At 56.4% G+C, this 26,213-nt stretch overlaps 2 protein-coding genes across 3 annotated transcripts in view; one reads left to right on the top strand and one right to left on the bottom strand.

Moving 5' to 3' along the window:
- STK32C (serine/threonine kinase 32C) overlaps positions 1-2,846 on the top strand; it is a 70,414-nt gene extending 67,568 nt beyond the window's left edge. For both annotated transcript variants that reach the window (XM_068198386.1, XM_068198387.1), the window contains 4 exons: positions 717-842; positions 987-1,118; positions 1,785-1,852; positions 2,668-2,846. In XM_068198386.1, coding sequence (XP_068054487.1) covers positions 717-842; positions 987-1,118; positions 1,785-1,852; positions 2,668-2,791 — 450 coding nt within the window. In that variant the 3' untranslated portion in view covers positions 2,792-2,846. The remainder of the gene's footprint in view (positions 1-716; positions 843-986; positions 1,119-1,784; positions 1,853-2,667) is intronic.
- Positions 2,847-12,338: 9,492 nt separating this feature from the next.
- On the bottom strand, positions 12,339-25,920 carry DPYSL4 (dihydropyrimidinase like 4). The gene is made up of 14 exons (XM_068198385.1): positions 25,780-25,920; positions 23,971-24,059; positions 23,510-23,694; positions 22,556-22,720; positions 21,124-21,185; positions 20,950-21,030; positions 18,907-18,975; positions 17,358-17,478; positions 16,554-16,710; positions 16,213-16,354; positions 15,029-15,199; positions 14,187-14,366; positions 13,050-13,197; positions 12,339-12,461 (listed from the first exon to the last, which is right to left on the bottom strand). The coding sequence occupies exons 1-14, from the start codon at positions 25,816-25,818 to the stop codon at positions 12,370-12,372; spliced, it is 1,701 nt and encodes a 566-aa protein (XP_068054486.1). The 5' UTR covers positions 25,819-25,920; the 3' UTR covers positions 12,339-12,369.
- Between the last annotated feature and the right edge of the window lie 293 nt (positions 25,921-26,213).

The raw sequence follows: 26,213 nt of genomic DNA, 5'->3' as shown, positions 1-26,213 counted from the left end.
TTCCAGCATCCCATCCTCTCCATGGTCACTGTCACCCCTAAAGGCAGCACCTCTGTCTGGGATGGCAGCTGAGGTAGAGCTGCACTGCAGCACTGGCTGCTCCTTCTCTCTTCTTCTTTGGGGCTGATGGGTCTAAAAGGGTTGTGAGAGCTGCTGGGGGGTTCCAGCTCTGTGGAATGCTCTGCTGCTTTCCTCATGCTGCTGCTGGAGAAAGCTGGGATGTGTTGAGGCAGCTGGTTTAGCTCTGGCTTGTTGAGAACTCTGAAAAGTAGCTGGTGAGTTTGCTGTAGGAAAGATAAAGCTGGTGCCGGCAGCAAATAAGTGCCTCTGATATGAGTTAATGTTGGGTGGGCAATTTGCATAATTAGATTCAGATTAATGAGGAGGTGCTGGCGGAGGCTGTGACTGCACATTCGGCGGGTTTGCATTGCCATCTGCTGGGCAGACGGGCTTCCAGGGAATCCAGCCTCTCACCAGGCCTGTGCCAGCAGCTCCCTCAGCCGGGAGGGGACCCCCATGTCCCCCCAGAGCGCTGGGGTACCTGCAGAACATTTTCTTAGGCGTTTCTCCTGCAGTAAGTTATCTATTTCCCCCGGCAGAAAGGCTCCTTGGCGTGGCTGACCCCAAGCAGGCTGCTGCTGGCTGCCTTGCCTTCCTCCTCTGGCAGGCGTGCCTTTCTCTCCAGGGCTGTCTCAGCAATGCTTTTCCCTCCCCAGCTGCTGACGGTGAATCCTGAGCATCGCTTCTCCTGCCTGGCGCACATCCAGGCCTCGGCTCAGCTCTCGGGAGTGGTCTGGAGCGATGTGTGCGAGAAGCGCGTGGAGCCAGCCTTCGTCCCCAACGTGAGTAGGAGGGACCGTGTCCCTGTCCCGAGCAGGGCTGCTCCTCACGCTGCAGAACCGCTGTGAGAGCAGAGCTTTTCTGAGGGGAGGAGGTTTCTGAGTCTCTGCTGTGCCTGACCTGAGTGGTGTCGTGTGTCCTAGCAGAAGGGCCGCCTGCACTGCGACCCCACCTTCGAGCTGGAGGAGATGATTCTGGAGTCGAGGCCCCTGCACAAGAAGAAGAAGAGGCTCGCCAAGAACAAGTCAAGGGATAACAGCAAAGACAGCTCCCAGTCTGTATGTGCTCCCCGGGGTAACATGCAGCTGGGAAAAGGCTGGATCTGGGCGGGTGTTGCAGCTGTTACGGCCGTACTGCGGGAGCTGCAGTGTGGATATCCACACCACGGTCTATTCTGATGAAAACATTTGCCCATGGAGTCGTTTCAACAACCACGTATTCCTCTTACGGGAGTTTGACCAACCTTTCACAGTAGAGGGTACTTTGGAAAGTGAGATGAGCAGCAGAGGTCTGGGCAGCCTGGCGTGTTCAGCCTCTGTCCCTGCACAGCCCCAGGCTGGGCACAAGGCAGCAGCTCTCTGTGTGCTTTGGCAGGGACTCCCACCCGTGGGCTGTGTGCTGGGCTCTCCCCACGCTGCCTGAGCTTCCTTTGGACTGACAGCACTCCCAAAATACAGGACACATGGAGAAACAAGTTATGTTTACGTCAGGAACAGTGTGATCTGTGTTTTATAGAAAACTGCTGCCATGGATGGCACCAGCCCCTGGTGAAAGCCGCATGGCAGCCGGCCCTGCTGCCTCCAGCTGTTGGGCTGAGGTTCAGGGGGGTGGGGGCTCCTGCCCACAGCTGGAGGCTCCTGCACGCAGCTGGGAGTGCTGGGGGCTGCAGGCAGCAATGAGATGCAGATGGGGCTGCTTATGCATGTTTTGTTTTTCTTCAATAGGAAAATGACTATCTCCAGGAATGCCTTGAAGCTATCCAGCAGGACTTTGTAATCTTCAACAGAGAGAAGTGAGTGTGTGGGGTGCTTTTTTTAGGGAAAAATACTCCTTTTTCTGACTTCCCTCAGGAATCAGTGCCACAGTGCCTCACAGCCAGGAGCACCTTGCTGCTGGCTTAGCCCCAGGTGACTGGTGTCAGCAGAGGAGCTCAGGTGCTGCCTGTGTATGAAAAATGGCTCTAGCCACAAAGGGAAACAAGATCGAGGATTATTAACTGCCATTAAATAAAATATGCTGTGGAGAGACTTCTGGGATTTAACGTGTGTGTGACACTGCCTCTGTTCCCCTGTGGCACCTCCTCACCCAGCCTGCTTTTAGCAGATGATGTTTTGGGAAATGAAGGCAGGGAAGGTTGGACTCACCAACCAATGGCTGTGGAGATCTTTAACACATAAAATAGATTCCTAGGATCATTCGGGTTGGAAAAGTCCCTGTTGGGAATAAGCAGGCAGTGAAAGTGCTGGATTAAATCCAGTACTTCCCCGGGGCTGGGGCTGTTTGGTCCGTAAGCAGAGCGTGAGGCAGGCTCTGTGGAGGAGGGGTTGGCAGGAGCCTGCCTGTGCTGAGGGTACTCGTGGCTGAGATCTGGGTGGGCTGAAGCCTCGCAGGTTTTGGGGCATTTCAGAGCAGTTCAGTGCGGTTTGCTGATACGCTGGGCTCTGTCATGACCCGTTTGTGAGCTCAGGGAGGGCTCCTCGTTCTCCGTGGCTCTGCCGTAGGCACCTCTCGAGCAGGGAGTGGGCACCGGGGCCCAGAGCCCCCTGCCCACTCCTGGGGACAGCTTGGGGGACAGCTCTGTAACTCCTGCTTCCTCCGCTCCCACAGGCTAAAGAAGAGCCAAGAGCAGCCGAGCGAGTCCGTGTCCGCCTCTGAGACCACCGACGAGGCCGAGGCCGAGGCCGAGCCCCTGCACATGTGCAGCTCCGTGTGCTCCTCGGGCAGCAGCTAGGCTGGGGCCAGGCCGCCCGCCCTCACCTGCCCTCAGGTGCGCTGAGCACCCGAGCCCGCCCCGCCGCCAGACAGCACCGGCAGCTCTCCTTGAGAGCTGGAGCCAGCCAGAGTTCCCACAGGACTGCCCCGGGCCGTGGATCGCCAGCCCAGCTCCCCTTGAGGGCTGGAGCCAGCCAGAGTTCCCACAGGACTGCCCCGGGCCATGGATCGCCAGCCCAGCTCCCCTTGAGGGCTGGAGCCAGCCAGAGTTCCCACAGGACTGCCCCGGGCCGTGGATCGCCAGCCCAGCTCCCCTTGAGGGCTGGAGCCAGCCAGAGTTCCCACAGGACTGCCCCGGGCCATGGATCGCCAGCCCAGCTCCCCTTGAGGGCTGGAGCCAGCCAGAGTTCCCACAGGACTGCCCCGGGCCGTGGATCACCAGCCCGGAGCCGTGGCTGCCTGTCGGGGGAAGATACGGCCTATGCAACTTGGGGAGGAGATCAACTTATTTAAGTCTTTCTGTTTTAATGCCAGGTTGCTGATCCACACGTTTTTAATGCAGTGAGAGGACAGGGAACGAAGCCATGTCCTTGGGTCCCACGGGGAGAGACAAGGAGCAGGGGGACACGGAGCAGGGAGGAAGGCCCAAGAGGTCTGTGAGTTTGTCTGTGGCACTCGCTGCTCACAAATGCTGCTCTGGGGATTTTCAGTCCCTGTGCAGACCAGAGCAGCCCCGGGGCCTCTCTGGCATCAGCTCCTGGGATCCTCCAGCTGCTTGGGTCCTGCAGCACAAGGATGTCCCAGGCACCTCCTTGTCCCTATGTCACCTGTCAGTTCCTTTCCCGATTCAAGGCAAATAAATGTTTTTTGTGCACTCCATGGATTCTTCAGGGGCTGGGTAATGGTTCAAGGCGTATTTGAGATGCAGAATGCATTTAAAATGTTTTGTTCCTTGATGTGGCTGCTGCAGGCAGTGAGAAGCTGTGGGATGGGTTGGGTTGGGTTGGGTTGGAGGGTCTGGCTCCATGTTCCCAGGTTCAGAGGACACAGTTTATCACAGCCTGAGGTTTTGTTGGTGGCAGAGTGGGTGGCCTTGCAAGGCTGCTTGGTTATAAAAGACAGGAATATCATATTTCACCCTTTGATTTGCTTTATTTTCAGTGTAAAAATACAAGTACTGTATATAATTTGCCAATACCTGTCTTAACTTCTTAATAAGATGGGAAATCTTCCCTTGCTCCAGCTGTGGGTGTTGCCTTTCTTGTTGCAGGGGCCTTCACTGTATTAGTTGTTGAACCTGCTGCAGAGTGGTTTTTGGTTGCTGTGGCTGAACCCAAGCCCTCTGGTGCCACACGACTGCTCTGGTGGCCCAGGTGCATGGTGGGACCACAGTCACCATCAAACCATCAGCAGCTGTTTGCTGCCAGACACCGGGAGGCTGCAGTGTGTGCATCCTTGCTGGGTGTTCCTAGTGCAGAAATGCATGGGAGATGCTTTTAACAGATGCTTTTAACTGTCAGGACCAGTTTTGTTGCAGTTTTTGTTTCCATGAACAAACCAGAATGGTACGAAATGATCTTGCACAGGCAAGGTCACAGCGTGTGTGTCTCCCACAGTTTTATGTGGGAATTAGTGTGTGGCTGCACTTGTGCAGAGATGTGTTTTCATGGAAGTCTTTAGGGGTGTGCAGGAGGAGGGGAGCTGAAGCTCTGGGTCCAGTTGCATGGTTATTTTCAGGGTGAAGCCAGGAGATGCTGTCAGGCCCAGGGTCCCTGGTGTCAGCCACGGGTCCTGCACACCTCGTGCCTCATTAGGAGCTGTGTTAATGACAGCTCAGTGGCTGTGGCCAGTCAGTGAGTGAGGGCTGAAATCAGTGTGTCCTACTGCTTCCTTCTCCCAGCTACAGGACGGCACCTACCCTGGCTCTGATCCCAGGCTGTGCTGGGGGAACCTTCCCTCTCTGCCCCCAGTAACTTCCAGTGTCTTTACTGGGTACCAGGGAGGCCTAATTACCTTCTCTCACCTGTCAGAGCTCACCTTTGTGTGCAGGCGGGCCTCGTGCTCTGGCCCCTTTGCTGTGCTGAGCAGCCCCTGCTCTCCACACGGGCAGCCTGGTCCTGTCCCCAGGGCTCTGTGCTCACCTTGTGTCTCCACCCCACATCTCTCAGCTGGAACACCAGCTCTATCCTGGCACAACAGATGAGGCTCAAACCATGTATTTATTCAGGACTTATGAATTACAGGTGATTTACTCCAGCGGTGTGGGTAGGGTTTTACAGTGAATTCCATTGCACTATTCAGAAACCTCCTGTAAATAACGGCAAAATTTTGGACTATCGGAATGACGAGGTGCGCCACTGATTTTTTGACCAAACCATCCCCTAGATGAGTGATGAAGATACATCCTTTTCAGCCAGAAGGTCTCAGGCCAGGAGAGGAGTTGGCAGTTACAGGACGTGTGTAATTGATGTTTTCATCGCTTTCCTTAGGACAAGAGACAAGTGGGCCCTGTGGTAGGGGTTGTGTGTGGGGAGGAGCTCGCTTTCTTCTGGAACTGAGCCTTCTCAGCCCAAGCCCTGTCTCTGTCAGTCTGTTCCCCTTGCAGCACCCCTCTTCTCCAGTCATTGTGCAAAACAGCTCAGCAGCACCTGGCAGAAGCCAGGAGAGCGTCTGGGGCGATGCCAGGGAATGCCTCCTTCCCAGGGGAAACACTCTGGGTGGATCCTGGCTGCCTGGGCAGCACCCCTGGAATCCAGCAGTGCATCTCCAGGGATGTGCTGGGGACACTGTTGAACCTGAATCCCTGAGAACAGCCCCAGGACACAGAGCTGTGGGGTCACTGTGCTGAGTGGGAGAGACACCGTGGACACATCACTGAAGTGCTTGGTTTTGGTCGTAAATAATATTTGGGCATAACCTCAGCAGAGCCCGTGGGGGACAGGGTTTCATTGACACCTGTTTGCACTCAGTCCCTGGAGGAGAAATGGCATGAAAAGAGCAATTGGAAAAGGGACAAGTGGTAGGAAAAGTGGTAGGTAGCTCAGTGTTACTGTCAGAACCCCTGTGGAGGGTTTCAGTGCTCTGGGGCCTCCTGCCCCCCTGTGCCCCACTCTGAGCCCCTCTTGTGTCCCCATTGCTGTGTCCCTGTAATGAGCCAGTGCCAGCTGAGCCCAGCTGAGTCCTGTTGGTCCTGGTACATCTTTGTGGCTCCTGCCAGGGTGTCCCATGTCCGGCTCACCCCATCCACAATGCAGTCCTGGGGGTTTGATCCTCTCTCCTCCCTGTGCCACTGCCGTGAGTGTTCCCTGTCCCTGGCCGTTGGCACAGGCTGGGCTGGGGATGGGGACAAAGGATGGGTGTGGTGCCCATGGTGGTGCCCGTGTTGGTGCCCTTGTCCTGGCTGAGCCCTGGCTGCTGCTGCTGAGCAAACCTCGCAGTGAAGTCGTGACAGAGCCCTGGTCCCACGTCCCAGTTTGGAAGGTGTCACTAGCAGCTCTGGGCTACACCTCCACTACCGCCAGAACACAGGAATTTTCTGTACAAAAATATTGAAATACCTGTATTTTTTGTATGACAGATTTATACAGTGTGTGCCATTATCTGCTGTGAAAAGTCTACAGCACCTATAAATTATTCTCTTTTAATCACTTGCCATGAGATTGTTTTCTTATCTCTGTTGTGTTACAAAATTTCGCAAAGTTGCATATTTTTAAGTGTTTGCATTGAATTCCACAGCCTTCGCTGGGAATTTTGTGCAGAAGACAAATGGCAGGTCAGGTCCTGATGTTTCTTCTGTTGCCAATTCTCTATTACTCCAGAGCTTGCTAAAAAGAGTCTAAGAGTAATAAAATAATAGCAAAAATACCAGTAATATGGACTTGACCCTGGACAGTGCTGAAATCCTGCTGCCTTGGGAGGGTATTTTTAAAAATTATTTCAGTGCAGATATATGTAAATATATCTTTGTATTTTATGTTAATACATTCCTGTAATTTTCTTGCATGACAGTTTTACCACATCACAGAATATTTAAGTTATGACAAGGTTGTGTTTTTGCAGATTCAGTCAGAAGCCATTGCACATGTGGAGTAATAAATGTGTGCTTTTAACATTGCCAAGGATTTGGTGTCATTTCCAGGGCACTGATGCACAAAAGCACAGAAGCATCCAAATGCTGGAATTCTGGAACACAGCTAGAATCTGAGCTGGTGGGACACTGCCAGCTAGCACAGATGGGACAGGAGCTGTGGGACCACTGCCATGAATGCCTCAGAAACCGGCACTGGAAGGGGAACAGCCAGCCCCAGGCATGTGCCTCTGTGAGTGCCAGCCAGGGTTTGTGTTCACGTTCAGGCTGTACCTGCTCTGTGTTCACATTCAGGCTGTACCTGCTCTGTGTTCACGTTCAGGCTGTACCTGCTCTGTGTGTTCATGTTCAGGCTGTACCTGCTCTGTGTGTTCATGTTCAGGCTGTACCTGCTCTGTGTGTTCATGTTCAGGCTGTACCTGCTCTGTGTTCACATTCAGGCTGTACCTGCTCTGTGTGTTCCTGTTCAGGCTGTACCTGCTCTGTGTTCACGTTCAGGCTGTACCTGCTCTGTGTGTTCCTGTTCAGGCTGTACCTGCTCTGTGTTCCTGTTCAGGCTGTACCTGCTCTATGTGTTCCTGTTCAGGCTGTACCTGCTCTGTGTTCACGTTCAGGCTGTACCTGCTCTGTGTGTTCACATTCAGGCTGTACCTGCTCTGTGTGTTCATGTTCAGGCTGTACCTGCTCTGTGTTCCACGTTCAGGCTGTACCTGCTCTGTGTTCACGTTCAGGCTGTACCTGCTCTGTGTGTTCACGTTCAGGCTGTACCTGCTCTGTGTGTTCACATTTTGCCTGTACCTGCTCTGTGTGTTCCTGTTCAGGCTGTACCTGCTCTGTGTTCACGTTCAGGCTGTACCTGCTCTGTGTGTTCCTGTTCAGGCTGTACCTGCTCTGTGTTCCTGTTCAGGCTGTACCTGCTCTGTGTGTTCCTGTTCAGGCTGTACCTGCTCTGTGTTCACGTTCAGGCTGTACCTGCTCTGTGTGTTCACATTCAGGCTGTACCTGCTCTGTGTTCATGTTCAGGCTGTACCTGCTCTGTGTGTTCCTGTTCAGGGTGTACCTGCTCTGTGTTCCTGTTCAGGCTGTACCTGCTCTGTGTTCACATTCAGGCTGTACCTGTTCTGTGTGTTCACGTTCAGGCTGTACCTGCTCTGTGTTCACATTCAGGCTGTACCTGCTCTGTGTTCACGTTCAGGCTGTACCTGCTCTGTGTTCACGTTCAGGCTGTACCTGCTCTGTGTGTTCACGTTCAGGCTGTACCTGCTCTGTGTGTTCACATTCAGGCTGTACCTGCTCTGTGTTCATGTTCAGGCTGTACCTGCTCTGTGTGTTCACATTCAGGCTGTACCTTCTCTGTGTGTTCATGTTCAGGCTGTACCTGCTCTGTGTGTTCCTGTTCAGGCTGTACCTGCTCTGTGTTCACGTTCAGGCTGTGCCTGCTCTGTGTGTTCACGTTCAGGCTGTACCTGCTCTGTGTGTTCATGTTCAGGCTGTACCTGCTCTGTGTTCACGTTCAGGCTGTGCCTGCTCTGTGTGTTCCTGTTCAGGGTGTACCTGCTCTGTGTGTTCACGTTCAGGCTGTACCTGCTCTGTGTTCACATTCAGGCTGTACCTGCTCTGTGTGTTCATGTTCAGGCTGTACCTGCTCTGTGTGTTCACGTTCAGGCTGTACCTGCTCTGTGTTCCACGTTCAGGCTGTGCCTGCTCTGTGTGTTCATTTTCAGGCTGTACCTGCTCTCTGTTCACCTTCAGGCTGTGCCTGCTCTGTGTTCACATTTTGCCTGTACCTGCTCTGTGTTCACGTTCAGGCTGTACCTGCTCTGTGTTCACGTTCAGGCTGTGCCTGCTCTGTGTGTTCACGTTCAGGCTGTACCTGCTCTGTGTGTTCACGTTCAGGCTGTGCCTGCTCTGTGTGTTCACGTTCAGGCTGTACCTGCTCTGTGTTCACGTTCAGGCTGTACCTGCTCTGTGTGTTCCTGTTCAGGCTGTACCTGCTCTGTGTTCACCTTCAGGCTGTGCCTGCTCTGTGTTCACATTTTGCCTGTACCTGCTTTCCATGGGTTGCGGGCACTCTCCATGCTGGGTGGGAGTCTCGGTGAGGACGAGAGCCCCAGGCACAGCCACTGGCCTGGGACAGCTGTGCCCACACCGACCCTGCTGCCATCAGTGCTGGGGGCACCAGGGTGGGGCAGAGGGGCAGGGCATGGGACAGGACCCCGACCTCGCTGCAGGACAGAGGGCACAACAACCACGGCTCACAGGGGTTTGGTATTTTCCCGTACAGCCCTGGATTTTGTGTCTCAACCTCAATGACAGCACCCCTGGAAGTGTCAGGAGATCTCCGCTTTTCCTCTTTGATCCCCCAGAGTGCAGGAATGATTTATCTTGCTTGTAACATGCTGCTCGCTGGTTGCAGCGCAGATGCAGCTCCCAAAGCTGCTGCTCACTTCAAAGGAGCAGTGCAGGCTGCGACAATCCATGTCTGAGCCTGGACTCGTCCCTTCTGCCCCTGTCTGGGTGTCCCTGAGGGACCAAGGGCACCCGCTGAGCTGGGCTCTTCATTGCAGGGGAAAGGTGGAGGTCACAGAGTGATGGCAGTTTCTCACACGCAGCCCTGAAATCCAGGGCAGGGGAAGCTGAGGGACTGAAACGGGCACGGCAGCCAGGAGAGCTCAGTGCCTGCCAGCCCCGAGCCGTCACCACTGTGCCCACAGGCCACCACTGTGCCTACACCGTGGCACCCAGAGTTTGCCAGGGACAAATGACCCTCATCAACTAGCTTTGTTTTTCTTGCCTGCTGCGACTGATCCTGCTGCTGACCAAGGTGCTGGACGTGAGTGAAATCACAGAACCACAGAATTCCAGAATGGTCTGTGTGAGAAGGGACATTAAAGCTTCTTCCACCCTGCCATGGGCAGGGACACCTTTCAGTGTCCCAGGGTGCTCCAAGGCCAGGCTGGAGCAAGTGTCCGGCCTGACTTTGGACACTGCCAGGGATCCAGGGGCAGCCACAGCTTCTCTGGGCACCTGTGCCAGGGCCTGACCCTGCCCTGTGGCAGTGGGGAGCCATGCAAAATCAAAATAAAGAAAAAAGACACAGTGAGCATGGAAAGCCAGGCATAAGCACAGGGACAGTGCAGTGCCTGCCTGCCAGCTCATTTGCTCCCTAAGGAGCTCTGCTGTAGTGGGGGAGCTAGGGGTCCATCCCTGAGGAGCTCTGCTGTCCTGAGGGAACTGGGGGTCCATCCCCACTCCAGGCACAAGCTGGGGACCTGGGGCTCCTCCCTGGTGGCAGCAGTGCTGCAGAACCAGGGCTGCGCCATCAGTCAAGGGCACGGAGCATCTCCGGGTGTCCCTGACCCAGAGCCTGCAGGAAAGCTGTCCAAAGGAATTAGGTCCAGACACCATGTGGGTGCCACGGGGGGTGTTTCCTGCAGGCTCTGGCTCCATTGGCAGGCAGCTGTGGGACTCGGCTCAGCCTCTCCTGGCACCGGGAGAGCTGCAGAGATGCTGCTGGCTCTGATCCCCTCCTCCCCTGGGAGGAGGCTGGGGCAGCTGTGCTGGCTCCGACAGCTCCCTGACAGAGGGAATAAACGCAAACCCTCCCTCCCTAAGGGAACGGCTGGCAGGGTTTGAGCCTTGGGCTGGCACAGACGGTGGAGGGACCCAAACTGGGTGATGTGGGAGAGGGAACAGTGGCTGTGCCGGGTCCTCACTGGCCCAGGGGCCTGGCACGAACCAGGCCAGCTGTGGGAAAAGGGACATTTGCAGCACAGGGACCTCAGAACTTCCTTTGATAAGTGTTTACAAGCTGGGGGTGCTGGGATATTCCTGTCACCCCATGGGTGTTGGGGTGATGGGGAGGTCACTGCCATCACACTGTGAGTTCTATCTTTCCCATTCCCTATGGATTTCACACTGCTGTCATTTAAGCTCTGTTCAGGACGAAAAGAGATCATAGAATCATAAATAGTTTGGGTTGGAAGGGACCTTGAAGATCATCTCATTCTACCCCCTGCCATGGAAGGGACACCTTCCACTAGATGTTAATGGCCTCGGTGCAATTTCAGGGAAAATGAGAAAATCAACAAATGAAATTATTTAAATTAAATTTAAAATTAAATATAAAACATCCAAACAAATACATTCCCATGTGCTTAACAGAGAAATTACTGCAGCATTAAGCTGTGAAATGTAGGTCATATCAGATAATAAAAAAAGACCAAAAAATCCCCAGCAAAAAATTAAGTCCCTCCCTGGTTTACATTTGTGGGTTCATTCCTAATTCATGGATTCATGTATCTGGAGCTGCCATATGTGTGGTCCCAGCCCCCACTCGCAAATCAGATCCCTGCTTGTGCCACCACAGCCCCTGCTCCCTTTCTCGTGCCTGGCTCAGACAGGGCTGGAGACCCAAGCGTGGCAGTGCCCGAGGGAAATCAGCGTCTCATGGACGTGCCATGACGTCTCACCACCACCGGAACCAGCGTGGGCCGAGGGGACGCCAGCCCGACTCCTGGAGTTGTGGGCTCATCTGCAAACCAAGGGGCCCGCGGCTGCACGGCCCCGAGAAGGCGGAGGAGAAGGGTGGGACTCTGCCCGCACTGCCACCACGAGCCTCTCCCCCCTCCAAGGGGAGCACAGTAACCTGCAAGTCGGGATGGGATGGTGCAAGCCTCACCCAGAAAAACTCAGAGGAAGAAAACAACAAAATGGACTCGGGTGGATCAACCACTTCCACCATTTCACGGTTTCCAACCAAGTTTATTCCAAGCAAGGAGCAGACAGGAATGGAAAGCCATTCCTGGAGGTACATGCATGGCTCTATGGCCAGAGGTTCACTCTGTGTACACACCTTTAAATATTAGAACTGGGCTAGAATAATCTTTATAAAAAAGTGTGTTGCATGCCCCTGGCCTCCAAACGAGCCCTGGTATTGGGTATGGGACTCACACTCAGTTCTTGAAAAACGGAGTAATAAATGGTCTTTAAAAAACCAGGCTGGCAGAGGGACACCAGCCCACGGCATGGCCGGGTCCTGGAGGGCCAGCACCACTCTGCCCCAGGACACGGGGCTGCACTCGCCCTTGAGCTGTGACCGCCGAGGGACACACGGTCTGGGGGTGGCCCTGGGAGCACGGCCAGGGCGGAGGGCTCTGGCTGGAAACCACGCAAGTGCTCATGGGTTGGAAGTGCTTTGATGAGAGCGGGCAGCGGAGGCTGCTGGAAAAGAGCGAGATCCAGCCTGGATGTGCCCTCATGTCCACGCTGGCCCGCAGGGGCCCGGCCGGCCCCGCAGCCCTGGGGACGTGGCACTGCCGCATGCACAGGGAAGGGCTTTCCTAGCAGCTAGCAAAGGAACACAGGCAGAGAGCCCAGCTGGGAGTGCTGCCTTGGGGATCACTCTACTTTCTACCGGCGAGGGAAGGGCTGGCACAGCTGGCGAGCTCGAGGGTGGCCCACCGGCCCCGTCCCGGCAGGAGGCGGCGGGGGCCGGCGTGGGGACAGCGTCAGGACAGCGAGGTGATGTTGGACCTCCCGCCCGGCGGGGCCATGATCTTCTGCGCCGTGCGCCGGGCAACGTGGTCATCTGCCTGTGACCCTGCAGGAGAGCAGAGAGCGGGGCAGTCCCACTGCTTTACATGCCACAGCCTTAAAACATTTGCTCAGGAAATACTGATAATTTCATTATGTGTCACTTTGGACACTCTACAAGCATGGCACAGTTTGGAATGGCTGTATTTGCCTGAACTTCTTAATTTTTCATTGTTTCTTTCTGGAAGATTTCTAAGTGGCTTTCCTATAAATCAATTTTGTATATAATAAAACGTGGGGACGGGTAACATTTATCAAACAATATGGGACCCATGTGACCCAACCAGCTAAAAAACAATTACGGAAGTCATTTTAGGGCAGAGCATTGGCTTTCCAAGCTCCCGACAGCTGCTGGGCAGGTTTCTGCAGAACGAATGATGCTGAATCACTGCCTGCTCTGGCTCCTGGGAGCAGAGCCCCCACCAGGCTTTGTGCATAAATACTGTAGAACATTCTAGGGCTTTCTGTGCTGCACTTGGTCCCTTGGCTGCGGCCACAGGACAAACCGCTTTGCTGCTGAGCAAATCTGAAGTTTCTCTTGCTCAGCGTTGCCCGGGCACTCCCTCCCCAGGCCCCCCGTGTGGGCCCCACGTACCGGACAGGCTGAAGCCGGACTGGTGCAGGTTGCGCACGGGCGGGGCCGCAGCTTTGCCGGCGCCGGGCGCCACGGCCTTGACGCTGGCCGGCACCTCGTGGACCGGCCCGTCGTACATCCCCCGGGGCACGCCGTGCACCTCGGCCAGCTGCACAGGGGAGCACAGGGTCAGCCGCGGCCGGGGACGGGCGACAGGCCAGGGGAACGGCCTCCAGCTGTGCCAGGGGACATTCAGGCTGGATGCGGGAGGATTTCGCCATGGGAAGGGCTGCCCAGCCCTGGCACAGCTGCCCAGGGCAGGGCTGGAGTCCCCATCCCCAGAGGGATTTCACAGCCCTGTGGATGTGGCACTTGGGGACATGGGGCAGTGGTGGCCTGGGCAGGGCTGGGGGAGTGATTGGAATTGATGGTCTTAAAAGGACTTTCAACCTGGCCTCGGACACCTCCAGGGATGGGGCATCTACAGCTTCTCTGGGTGCCATTCCCACCCTGCAGGGAGCTGGCACATCCCCATCCTGCCCTCCAGGCACCCCAGACAGCCTGAGGCACACCAGAGTCGGGGCTCCTGCCTCTGCAGTTAATTTGGGTTACCGATTCCTGCCGTGCCTTTGTGTAGGATGCAGAATTACAGTGTCTGCAATAGCACATGGAAAAGGGAAGGAGGACAGAGCTGTTAAGAAGCTCTTCACATTATTTGCATGTCTTTGTGTCTCTTTTAAAAGCTCTGCCAGCACACAGAGGATTTATCTTACTGTATTTCCAGTACCTAGGGGATGTACATCCCTTACCCTCCAAGGGTGCAGAGCAGACACTGGGAATACAGCAACAGAAACTTCTCTAGCACAGCTAGGAGAGGAATTCCTCCCTCTACATCAATACAGACCAAAAAAACCTTCTGCTAGAAGTCGCATTTTTGTTTTGTTACATTATAATAGGCTAATAAAACTGTCATTATTAGCTCTAATACTAAGAATTCTTGACTGAGGAGCTAGGCAGTTACACGACAACACACAGAAAGAAACAGCACTGATAATATTCCCGCTGCTGTTGCAGGTTTGCCATCACAGCAGCCCCAATACACTACAGCAGAGAGATTGTGATCAAAACACGGGATTATGGCAAATAAAACTCTCTTACCCTGTTTCTTGCCTTTATCCTTTTGTAAACGAAGTCAGGGAATGTCTTCCTAGGGATGAAGCGACCTGAGCCCTGGGTGACACACAGATTTCCATCTTCAAGGACAACTCTTCCCTGACTTATGACCATGGTTGGGACCCCGTGGCACTCAGTGCCTTCAAATATGTTGTACTCCACATTCTAGAAAAAGCAAACGCTGATATTCAGTGCCTGCAGGATTTAAGAGGAGGCCAACAATGCCCCCCATTTTCGTACACTGCTCCTCATGCACCATCAGTCAGAGCTAACTAAGCCCTCATATTTAAAACAACAAGATTCCAATGGGAAGCAAACTGGAACCAAGAAAATAAACCTTAAAACCAATCATGTTAAACTACAGCAATAGTTTAATACTTTTATTAAATTATATTTATATTATTATATTATTTATATAGTCTTTATGGAATGTTTAATTTTGTATTATATTAATGCCAGTATATATTAAACTATAGGAATAGTTTAATACATATTAAACTGTAATTAATACAGTTTAGCAATAGCTCAATACTTCAGTTCAGCACCTACATTTTTCTAGTCCACAGCAAATACGCTGACCTTAAGATTTCTTTACCAGATTCCAACTGTCTTGGAGTGGTCACTCAGTACCAATCCCACCTTTTACAGCAATAAAAGGTTATTTTCCTACTATTTTTAAAAGCAAATGCAAGGTCCTTCATCAGATTATCCCCACAGACAACTCCTTCCCTGCTGGATGATCTGATCCAGCTAAGGACATGCATTGCTTTCCAGATCTCTTCTGACTCTAAAACCAGCCCCAGAAAATGATTTAAAATATATTTTACCAAATTGTGGGTTTTTGCTGAGATGATTTTCGTAGCCTTGGGGTTCCACAGCACCAGGTCTGCGTCAGAGCCCACAGCCACGCGCCCCTTCCTGGGGTAGCAGTTGAAGATCTTGGCAGCGTTGGTGCTGGTCACCGCTACGAAATCGTTCTCATCCATCTTCCCGGGCACCTGGGGAGGAGGAAACAGCCCAGGTGGATGTGGCCCCGTGCCTGCTGTGGGCACGGTCCCTCCCCACGGCCGGATCGGGGCTGTCCCACTGGGAGCAGCTGCTGCCCCCAGCCCTGGGCCCATGTGGGGTGAGGGTCTGCTCCGCCACAGGGCTGTGGTTACAGGGGAAGGGGGATGAGAGGAGAAGCCTTGTCCCTGTGGGATAAAGGATATGAGACACAGGTTTTATTTTCCTTGGACTCCAAAGGTTGAAGTCTCTGAAAAATAAGACCTTCACTGGTTGGCTCCAGCTCCTGCACAGGCATCTCAGGATCACTGAAGAGGGTTAAGGACAGCCCAGTGAAGAAAGACTGGAAGTGAACCTAACCAGGGCTATTTATTTACCATCTTCACTCATCATCTTAACAAAAGCTCTATTTCTCTTTGAACAAAGCCCACAAAGAGAGGTTTCAGGGTGGCTTGGCTCCCAAGCTCCTGCAGCCTGCACAGGGACATCTGCTCTGTGGGATGCAGGATAGAGCCCTCCAGGGATGCTGCTGGCAGGGAACTGTGCACTGGGGTGCAGGGACACAGACTGATCCCACCCTCGGATCACAGCCCTGCTGCCAGGCAGACAGAGGTGACGTGGAGACTTGTCCCCACTGGTGGGGCCTGGGGTGACCTGGAAGCATGGCCACGGCCATGTCCCACGGGAGAGACCCCCTCTCCCCATCCACCTCCCCAGGCCTCTGGTGAGCACGAGGGGACAGGAACACCTCATCACCCGTGGGAGAAAGTGCTGCAGAGACTGCCTGGTGACTGGGCGAGAGCGGAGGGTGGTCCCCACGCAGCAGCCTTTGAAGACACCGTGAAGGCATCTGTGTGTCTCAGTCTCTCGCTGGCACCTCTCTGAAGCTGCAGCAGTGTCTAGACAGTGTCACTGCTCTGGCTTGTCTGAATTAACGACGCTGTGACAGCCTCGAGCCCAGGCACAGCTCACGTGTGCTCCCATCCAGCTGCGCTGCAGCACCTACCACACACTTCTCCCAGACTATGGACATCCTCTCCTCGATGCCGTTGGTGCCCTCGGGGATGAGGGTGAAGTTGTCCTTGCCCACGGCCTTCTGCGCAGTGGTGAAGGTGCAGTGGGCACTGCCGGTGACCTGCAGGTCCCCACTGGGGAAAGGACGGGGCAGGGGTCAGGGAGGGGGGCACTGATGGCACCCCCAGGCTGGAAAAGCCCCCCTTGCTGGGCAGACCGTGGGGGCACCGGTGGCTCGTGGGCTTCGGGCCCCACAGGCGATAAACTGGCATCGGGTGGGCGTGGGCGGGATGCAGACCGGGCAGGTGTGCCCAGGGGTGACACGGGACCCACCTGGACAGCAGAGTGCTGAGGTGATCCGGCGTGGTGGGGTCGGGGCTGACGGGGGGGGACGTGACAAAGGCGGCGGCTTTGGCCCAGTTTTTGCTCCAGTAGTGGGAGCCGTCGGTGCCCAGGCTGGCCGTGATGGGCTCCCCGTACACCACGGTGCCTGCAGAGCAACGTGGGGTCAGGGGGAGCGCGGGCATGGGCACGGCGCTGCCATAACACACTCAGCACTTCCACTCGTTCAGCACTCCCAGCACTTCAGTCTCGCTAATCCTTTAGATTATCTCAGGTGACTGGGAGACACTGTCAAAGCAAGTTCTGGATCTGTCTGTCCCCTCCTTTCACCAGGCACACATTCCAACAAGCTGTCACGCCTTCCTTTAAACCAAACCTGTGTCTGTCTGGCAGCCACCGGGCTGGAGGAACGGGGGAAGCGGTGACTGTGCTCCCCCTTCCACCCTGCTCCCCACAGGATTGATCCCAGCCCTTCCCACTCCACCCTCAGCCACAATTTGGAGCTTGCTCCACATCTGTTTTTCATTCAGTTCACACCAAACGATCACAAGTGGATTATTCCCCGTTCTCAGCTGTGTCTGCCTAGATGGAAGCGTCACAGTTTCCAACACATCCAATCTTCCCAGCTCCAAGCAATTAGCTCTGGCACAGCCTACCATGGAAACCCGCACGAGCCTCGGCACCCTGAGAGTGTGGGGGAGCTCAGGAGATAAGGACTTCCCAGAGCTTACAGTTAGAATGAGATTCCTGGCTGGATTTAGAGGTTCAGCGATTGCCTGTGCAGGCCAGTGTTACCTTTCCTCTTGGCCTGAGCCAGCACATCTGCAGCACCCCTGCTCATGACCTTGGTGACGTAGAGGGGGCAGTTGGCCTGCCTGGCGATGGTGATGGCGCGGAACACGGCCTCCGCCTCCACCTGTGGGCACGAGAACATGACAGACGTGTCCCAGGACACAGGTGTCCCATGGCACAGGTGTCCCACGGCACAGGTGTCCCACAGCACAGGTGTCCCAGGACACAGGTGTCCCACGGCACAGGTGTCCCGGGACACAGCTGTCCCATGACACAGGTGTCCCATGACACAGCTGTCCCATGACACAGGTGTCCGCCGGCACAGGTGTCCCACGGCACAGGTGTCCCATGACACAGGTGTCCCGGGACACAGCTGTCCCATGACACAGGTGTCCCACGGCACAGGTGTCCCATGACAGAGGTGTCCCGGGACACAGCTGTCCCATGACACAGGTGTCCCATGACACAGCTGTCCCATGACACAGGTGTCCGCCGGCACAGGTGTCCCACGGCACAGGTGTCCCATGACACAGGTGTCCCACGACACAGCTGTCCCATGACACAGGTGTCCCACGGCACAGGTGTCCCATGGCACAGCTGTCCCAGGACACAGGTGTCCCACGACACAGCTGTCCCATGACACAGGTGTCCCACGACACAGGTGTCCCACGGCACAGGTGTCCCGGGACACAGCTGTCCCATGACACAGGTGTCCCATGACACAGCTGTCCCATGACACAGGTGTCCGCCGGCACAGGTGTCCCACGGCACAGGTGTCCCATGACACAGGTGTCCCACGGCACAGGTGTCCCGGGACACAGCTGTCCCATGACACAGGTGTCCCACGGCACAGGTGTCCCACGACACAGGTGTCCCGGGACACAGCTGTCCCAGGACACAGCTGTCCCATGACACAGGTGTCCCACAACACAGGTGTCCCAGGACACAGCTGTCCCATGACACAGGTGTCCCATGACACAGCTGTCCCACAGCACAGGTGTCCCATGGCACAGCTGTCCCATGACACAGGTGTCCCATGACACAGCTGTCCCATGACACAGCTGTGCCACAGCACAGCTGTCCCACGGCACAGGTGTCCCATGACACAGGTGTCCCACGACACAGGTGTCCCACGACACAGCTGTCCCATGACACAGGTGTCCCACGACACAGGTGTCCCACGACACAGCTGTCCCATGACACAGGTGTCCCACGACACAGGTGTCCCATGACACAGCTGTCCCAGGACACAGCTGTCCCACGGCACAGGTGTCCCACAGCACAGGTGTCCCATGACACAGGTGTCCCATGGCACAGCTGTCCCATGACACAGCTGTCCCATGACACAGCTGTTCCATGACACAGCTGTCCCACAGCACAGGTGTCCCATGACACAGCTGTTCCATGACACAGCTGTCCCACAGCACAGGTGTCCCATGACACAGCTGTTCCATGACACAGCTGTCCCACAGCACAGGTGTCCCACAGCACAGGTGTCCCAGCCCCTCTGCACGGCGGGGCCACAGCTTGGCGCCAGGGCTGACAACGTTACCTCCTCGGGGCGGCTGAGGACGTGCCCTTCCGGGCCCGTAATCCCCAGCTCCAGCAGCCTCTTCTGCTCCTGGGGGACAAGGAGGAAGGAGAGAGCAGTCAGTGATGGGCACAGCCTGCTGGAGCACCACGGGACACAGCACACCTTGTCCAGAGCCACCCGAGGGCAGGGGGCAAGTGATGAACCCACCCGAGCAGGAGGAGCATGGGACACTCCCCTGGGACATCCCACTCACCGTGGGGCCACCTCCCAGAGACGTGTCCTGTGCTGCAGAAATGCTCCTGCATGGGAGCTGCTGTGCCCCAGCAGCACCTCTGCACCTTCCCACCCCTCAAACCCAGGGTTCTGGAGGAGGGTGCTCACACCCAGGCTGCCCCTTCCCCGGTGCACGGCTGCAGCAGAGGGAGAGGGATGCCACCACCTGAGCCTGCTGGAGCTGCTCAGGAGGAGGCAGGGATGGGCACAGGGATGGGAGACTGCCATTGGGATGCAGCAGGTGCCACCTCTCCCAAACATTCCTGTCCCTTTGCACCTCACCATGTGGCACAGAGGAAAGGGAACCCGTGGTGACAGATGCTGAGATGAGCTCTGGGATGTCCCAGGTCACTCATGTGGCAGATGTCCAGCACACACCTCACCCTGTCCCTCTGCTGCTCTGTCTCATGTAACCTCCCAGTCAGCTGGCACTAAGGCAAGGATGTAATCCAACTCCACAGAGCAGATCCCACCGGATCCTTTAATGCACCCTGCTCTTAGAGCGTGCCTATTTGTCTGTATTCTTGTCACAGATCTCCTCCAAGTTTGTCCCCAGGGCTCAAGTGTCACCATGCTGGCAGCTTACAGAAACACTGCTGCAGCTATGAGCTGCCTGGCTCCACAGCCAGCTGAGGAGCAGGTTTCCAGATAAAATCCCAGGAGGTGGGAATTAGCCTTCATCCCGTTTGTTCAAATAAACCCGTCTGAAGGATTGGATCTGGCTTTCAGTTCAGCCTTCCTCCCACACCAGACTGAACGCTGGTGTGACCGTGAGCCTAAGGAGCTGCCAGCCTAACTCCACCTGGTGTATCTGACTGAGGCTGGAGCCAAGACTGTCTTTTCTACAGGTAAAAAGGAAAAATAAGGCCCATGAGCAGAGGCTGCGACACCAAGGAATTCCCAAGTGCTGATGGTGGAGTTAAATACTGCCAATGTCACGGACATTACTGTAAAAGCCTCAAACCTTCCGATTTTTTCAAGTAATCCAAACTCCTAAACACCACACATAACAGGCTAAAGCATCACTTAAGGCAGCCAGTCATCCCTTAGGAACCCCCAAAGTGCTTTTTGGGAGCCCAAGCACATGTGGAGATGCATGAGGACACAGATGATTCCACAGGACACCCTGATCCTCCTGCACCTTCCTCTGCCTGCACATGCTGCTACACAGGGTCCTGTTCCCTCCAGGGCTTTGGGGCTGCAGCTCCCTGGGCAGGGACAGGGGCTGGGGCTGGGACAGGGGCTGGGGCTGGGGCTGGGGCAGGGGCAGGGGCAGGGGCAGGGGCTGGGGCTGGGGCAGGGACAGGGGCAGGGGCTGGGGCAGGGACAGGGGCTGGGGCAGGGACAGGGGCTGGTGCTGGGGCTGGGACAGGGACAGAGCAGGGACAGGGACAGTGGCAGGGACAGGGACAGGGGCTGGGACAGGGACAGGGGCAGGGGCTGGGACAGGGACAGGGACAGGGGCTGGTGCTGGGACAGGGACAGAGCAGGGACAGGGACAGTGGCAGGGACAGGGGCAGGGGCTGGGGCAGGGGCAGGGCCAGGGGCTGGGACAGGAACAGGGACAGGGGCAGGGACAGGGGCTGGGGCAGGGGCAGGGACAGGGACAGGGACAGTGGCAGGGACAGGGACAGGGACAGGGGCAGGGGCTGGGGCAGGGACAGAGCAGGGACAGGGACAGTGGCAGGGACAGGGGCAGGGGCTGGGACAGGGGCAGGGGCTGGGACAGGGGTTCTCCTCCCCAGTGGCCTGGTCACCCCTGGGTCCCAGTGGACACACACACGGTACCTCCTCGATGATGTCTCCGTTCTCCGCGTGCACTTGGGCAATGGCCCCCAGGTCCCGAATGGTGCAGAAGATCTCGTACATCTGCCAGGACACAGCGGGGGCCCAGGTCAGCCCTGCCACCGCCCCCGTGGCTCAGAGTGAGGCGGTGCCTTTCCCTGCGTTCAGGTGCCCTACCTGGCCATCAGTGCACTGCAGCTTGTCCTTGTAAGCCATGAACACCAGGAAAGAGTTCACACCTTGAAAAAAGAAAAGGACATGTGTGGCTTTGTCCCTTTGTCACTGCCCTGCTGTGGGTTGGGCCAGGGAGTTGTGCTGGCGAGGGTTACACTGGAAGCAAAGTAAAGCCAAGGGCTGATGTGGGAAATGTCCCCACTGACCCCAAAACTTGGGAGTTGTGAAAGACAATAAACCCCTACTTTATGGTGCACCTGAACCAAAAAGTGAAAGCCCTGTGGTCTGTGTTTGGGGCTGGGCACCCTCTGTGACTGGCTCCAAATGCACACTCATTCAGAGTGTGCCGCTCTCCCAGGCTGGTTTTCCTTCAGTGGGGGCTTCAGTCTATGGCTTATTCTCAAATTTGGGACGAGGCATGGAGGGACAGCACACAGGGAATGGCTCCCACTGCCAGGGGGCAGGGATGGATGGGATATTGGGAATTGGGAATTGTTCCCTGGCAGGGTGGGCAGGCCCTGGCACAGGGTGCCCAGAGCAGCTGTGGCTGCCCCTGGATCCCTGGCAGTGCCCAAGGCCAGGCTGGACACTGGGGCTGGAGCACCTGGGACAGTGGGAGGTGTCCCTGCCATGGCAGGGAATGGGATCAGGTCTGTTCTAATCCAAACCATTCCATGATTCTATGAATTGCTGCTGTATTTTGAATGGATAGAGGCAATAAGCAATACCAAACCGTGATCAAATTACAGCTGTATTTCATCTGTGTTCCAAGGAACAGCTCCCTTACTCCAGCCACTCTGCATTTTAATAGGAAATTCACTCTGAATTTCTATGGTAATTGGCCAATTAAACCCTTGCTTGCAAGACTACAAATTACACTGAGGACATTTAGCTCTGCATTAGCACATCTGAAGGAAAGTGTAGTTCCAAACGTGGCTATAGGTATTAATAAATGCATGAATCCCTGTCCTGGTCCGCTTTCCTGCTTTCCAGCCAGCCACATCCCACGGATACCTCGGGATGCACAGGAGTTACAGGCACAGTGGAACCACTACGGAATGCTCAAAGCTGAGTTTCCTTCTCTGAGCCCTGTCTCGGAGGTTTTTCTTTAAATGTTTTTTCTGTACATCTGGCAGCCTACATCAGAGGGGCCAACCCTACTCCTTTACCTTCCAAAATCCCTTTCCATGACCAGGCTGCCAACTGCCCAAAGGTGAGGGCACAGACCCCGATGTTAGGGCAGGAACTTGGTGCCCGTGTCCCCGTCCACAGCTCTCTCCTGGACGGCCAAGGACGGGGAGGACCCAGCTCCATGGGCAGGAGCGTGGCCGCACTGCTGTCCCTGCAGAGCTGGGTGCCGGGGGACAGCAGGGCTGCCACCGCCGCCCCAGGACCCTGCAGTGACCCCGACCCCGTGGGGTCCCTCTGGCCTTACCCTTGTCCTTGACCAGGGCCTCCAGCTCCTCCCGCAGGCTCTCGTGCCAGCGCGGGATGTCCACGCTCAGGCCGTAGTCGCAGCAGGCCTGGCCGTCGGCGCGGCTGCGCCACTGCTCGAAGGCGGCCAGGAGGCTGCTCCCCGCGTCCGGGCACACGTGCTCAACTGCGGGGACACGCGTGTCAGGGACGGGCACACGCCGGGCACCGCGCCCCGCGCACAGAGCCGCTGCTCTGGGCACGGACACGGCAGTGCCAGCTCGCTTCCAGCTGCTCAGGGACGGGGGGTAGTGGCTCTCGCAGGCTGAGTGACAGAGTGCAGTAAGCAAACCCCAGTGATGGCTTTGTCATCTGTTCCCCAGCCAGCACAGCACCCTGAGTGCCGGTGATGGGTGATGGTTCTGCCCCGGGGCAGTTCCCGTGGGCAGCCCGCAGCGCCCGGCACTTCCCTCAGCTCTGCTCCCGTTCCCTCCAGCACTGGCTGTGGGCTCGCTGGGGAGCTATGCCAGGACTGTTGAGACTGGTCCTGCAGACACATACTGCAGTGGTTCTTGGGAGTGCAATAGGAACAGAACAGAGAGCAAAATTCTTTTACATTAACACAAAAATGGAGCCTGTGCTTAAAGCTGAGAAACTCGAAAATGCCCCACACTTGCAGAGCTGTTAAAAACATATTAAAAGGTGTTTAAAGTGTTCTGTCTTGCTCTCTGATGAGGCGAGGCAGGAGCAGACAGATGTTTTTAATATACGTGTGTATTTTTAATTCCCATGTGCAGCAAGGGAAGGAGGTTCTGCACGGTACACAACACCTCCAGTTAGCTTTGTGGTGCTTGGACTTGTCCTGCAGAAACGGACATTTCTGTGCTAGGAAGGCAAACAAACATCCCTGCAGTGACTCCAGGCCTGGTGTACTCTGCTAGGAAACAGCAGCCTGCTGGGATGTGCTCCCCCTTACTGATCATGGTGGTGCCTCCTGCCAGCGCTGCCTTGGTGCCCTGGAAGAAGCCGTCGGCCGAGCTCATGCCCATGACGGGCGCCTGCAGCCGCGTGTGGACGTCGATGCCCCCCGGCATCACCAGCTGCCCGTGGGCATCGATGGTCCTGGTGCCACCGGGAACAACCAGGTGCTCTCCGATTTGTCTGGAAAGGAAATCAAGATCTCCTCTTAGCTGGCAAGCACTCTGAAGTGAGGATGCCAAAACAACCTCTGTTGCTCCTCCCCAGGCTGCCAGTGCTTTGCAAGTCTTTCCAGCTGCAGAGCTGCAGCGTAGCTCTTTCCTGACACTACTCTAAAATGCTGCCTTTATTTTTCTAAAAGAGTCTCAAGAAAAAATGATAGGAAGGAAACTTGTTCAAATGTCAAGGCACTGTATCATTCTAAGAAATTACATAAGCAAATATAAATTTTTAACTTACTTTATTAAGCCATCCTCCACATAAATGTCTGCATAAAATGACTGATCATCGTTGACGATTTTTCCTCCTTTGATTAGAATGTGGTCACTCTAATGGGAAAAAAATCCACAGTTTTTAAAAGATTTTTTTGTTTGGATTCCATTTTACTCGTTCCAAGCTTTAAGTAAATCTAGGTTTAGTATTTTCCCTCCAATCACTCAAGTTCAGTGTCTATCCAGACTATTCTACAACTGCACTTGCAAGGGGAGCCATATGAAATTGTCATTTGGAGGAGCCCAGCTCGCTGTAGGGTGGCAGGAGCCAGGGGTGCATCACTGAGCCTGGCAGCCCTGGGCACCCCCAGCGCCAAGGGCTGAGCCATGTTCCTGCCTCAGCTCCGGCTACGAGGCTTCTCAGTGCATCTCATTAACCCGGTAATTTATTGCCATTCATTCGTTTGCACAGTGTCGGCAGAGGCAGATAAAGCCTCGAGGACTTTCCTCACTTCAAAGCCAGACACTGGCACAGTTTTCAGATTTGCAGAATCTTCACCCAGAATCTTTAACTAGAAAACTTAGGAAGCAGCAGCACTGATGTCTATGTGGAGCTGCAGCCTAATTTCAGAGGATTCCTTTCCTGATCTCTGGTGTTGCTTGAAAATTTATTTGCAGTGCTGAAATGGGCAACACAAAGAGCACGGCCTGGGCACAAAACCAGCTGAGGGACGCCTGAGCACGTGGCAGCACAGCCTGGAGATGCTGCACCACAAAGAGCCGGGTCCGGAGGCAAAACTGCCTAGAAACATTTTGGGGCTTGTTTAAAAGAGCATCGCTGGCATAGAAAAGGAAAACTAAAGAACTGCATTCCTTTTTTTTTTTTTTTTCCTTTTTAAACTGTCAGGCATTTATTGTCTTTATTGTTTCCCCTTGTCCCATAACATCAATCAAAAGAAGCCTCAGTGTTGCTGCCCCATGGGAGAGCCTGACGGCCCCTCCCCTTGTGGGGCCCATCTTCACCCCATCCCCATCCTTACCCCCTCCTCATCCTCACCCTCATCCTCACCCCACGCCCACCCCGGCGGCAGCGCCCCACACCCGGGATCCGCTCCCGCAGCCCAGAAACGCGGCTGGTCCCTGGCTCCCGCGCCCACCGGGCTTTTCCCAAGGGAGTTCTGCCACGAGCCAGCAAGAGGAGAAAAAACAAAACACAAGGCATCGCATTCGAGGGATTTGTCCCGGCTCCTGCCGGGAAGCGCCGGCGCCGGGAGGAGGGAATCCCCTCCCACGCAGCGCGGCCGGGGCCGGGGGAGCCGCGGGGGGACCGGGGAGCGCGGGCGGAGACGCCGGGCTGAGGCGGGTAGCAGAGCACGGCTGCGAGATGCTCTCACACTGCCAAGCCCGCTCCGCGATAAAAGCGTGCCCGGAGCTCATCTCCGGCCCCGGCGGCACAGGGGACCGGGGGTACGGCGGGGCAGCCCCGCGGCCGCGCTGCGGAGCCCGCCCGCCTTTGTCCCCCCGGGGCGGCCCCGGGACAAAGCGCCGGGACCGCCGGGCTCCGGCCGGGACGCGCAACAAAGGAGCGGAGCGGGCAGGCTGCGGGGGGCGGACAGGGCAGGGGCTCGGCCCCGCGGACACCGGCCCCGCCGGTAACGGCACCGCCGGCAGCGGCACCGCCGGGCGCTCACCCCGGGGCCAGCAGGAGCCCGCGGCGCTCCCCGGCTGTGCGAGACCGCCCGCCCCGCTCCATCTCCGGCGGCCGGAGCGACCCCCGGCCCGGCCCCGGCTCGCAGCCCCGCGGTCCCGCGGCCCTCGCCCCGCGGGGAGCCCTCACCGTGCCGCGGGTCACGCTCTTCCTGCCCGGCTGCGACATCGCCGCCGCCTCCGCCGCGTGTGTGCGGGGCCGCCGCGCGTGCCCGCGCCCGCCGCCGCGCGCCCCCGCCTGCGTGCGCGCCCCCGCCCGCCCCGCCGCGCGCGCCCGGCCGCGGACAGGGACGGTCCGGCGGGGCCGAGCGGGGCCGAGCGGGGCCGAGCGGGGCCGAGCGGGGCCGGGCGGGGCCGGCGCGGCGGGGCGCTCACAGCCGTGTCCCCCGAGGGAAAGGCGGCCGCTCGGCGCCCTCGCACCGTGCCCAGCCCAGAGCCGCGCCGCAGGGATGGGCCCAGCGCCCGCTCCCGGCACGGGCTCCGCGGGACGGGACGGGATGGAACGGGATGGAACGGGACGGGATGGGACGGGATGGGACGGGACGGGATGGAACGGAATGGAAC

The sequence above is a fragment of the Anomalospiza imberbis genome, chromosome 8 (genome assembly GCF_031753505.1).
Source record: "Anomalospiza imberbis isolate Cuckoo-Finch-1a 21T00152 chromosome 8, ASM3175350v1, whole genome shotgun sequence".
Lineage (NCBI taxonomy): Eukaryota > Metazoa > Chordata > Aves > Passeriformes > Viduidae > Anomalospiza > Anomalospiza imberbis.
This window is presented reverse-complemented; position numbering and strand designations above follow the sequence as displayed.

Coding starts and splice junctions, on each gene's coding strand:
- DPYSL4 (XM_068198385.1), bottom strand. CDS start 25,818: ATGTCGCAGCCGGGCAGGAAGAGCGTGACCCGCGGCACG. Junction 16,711..17,357: donor GGCTCAGGCCAAGAGGAAAG/GTAACACTGGCC, acceptor GTTGCTCTGCAG/GCACCGTGGTGTACGGGGAG. Junction 15,200..16,212: donor TAGTCTGGGAGAAGTGTGTG/GTAGGTGCTGCA, acceptor CCTCCTCCCCAG/GTGCCCGGGAAGATGGATGA.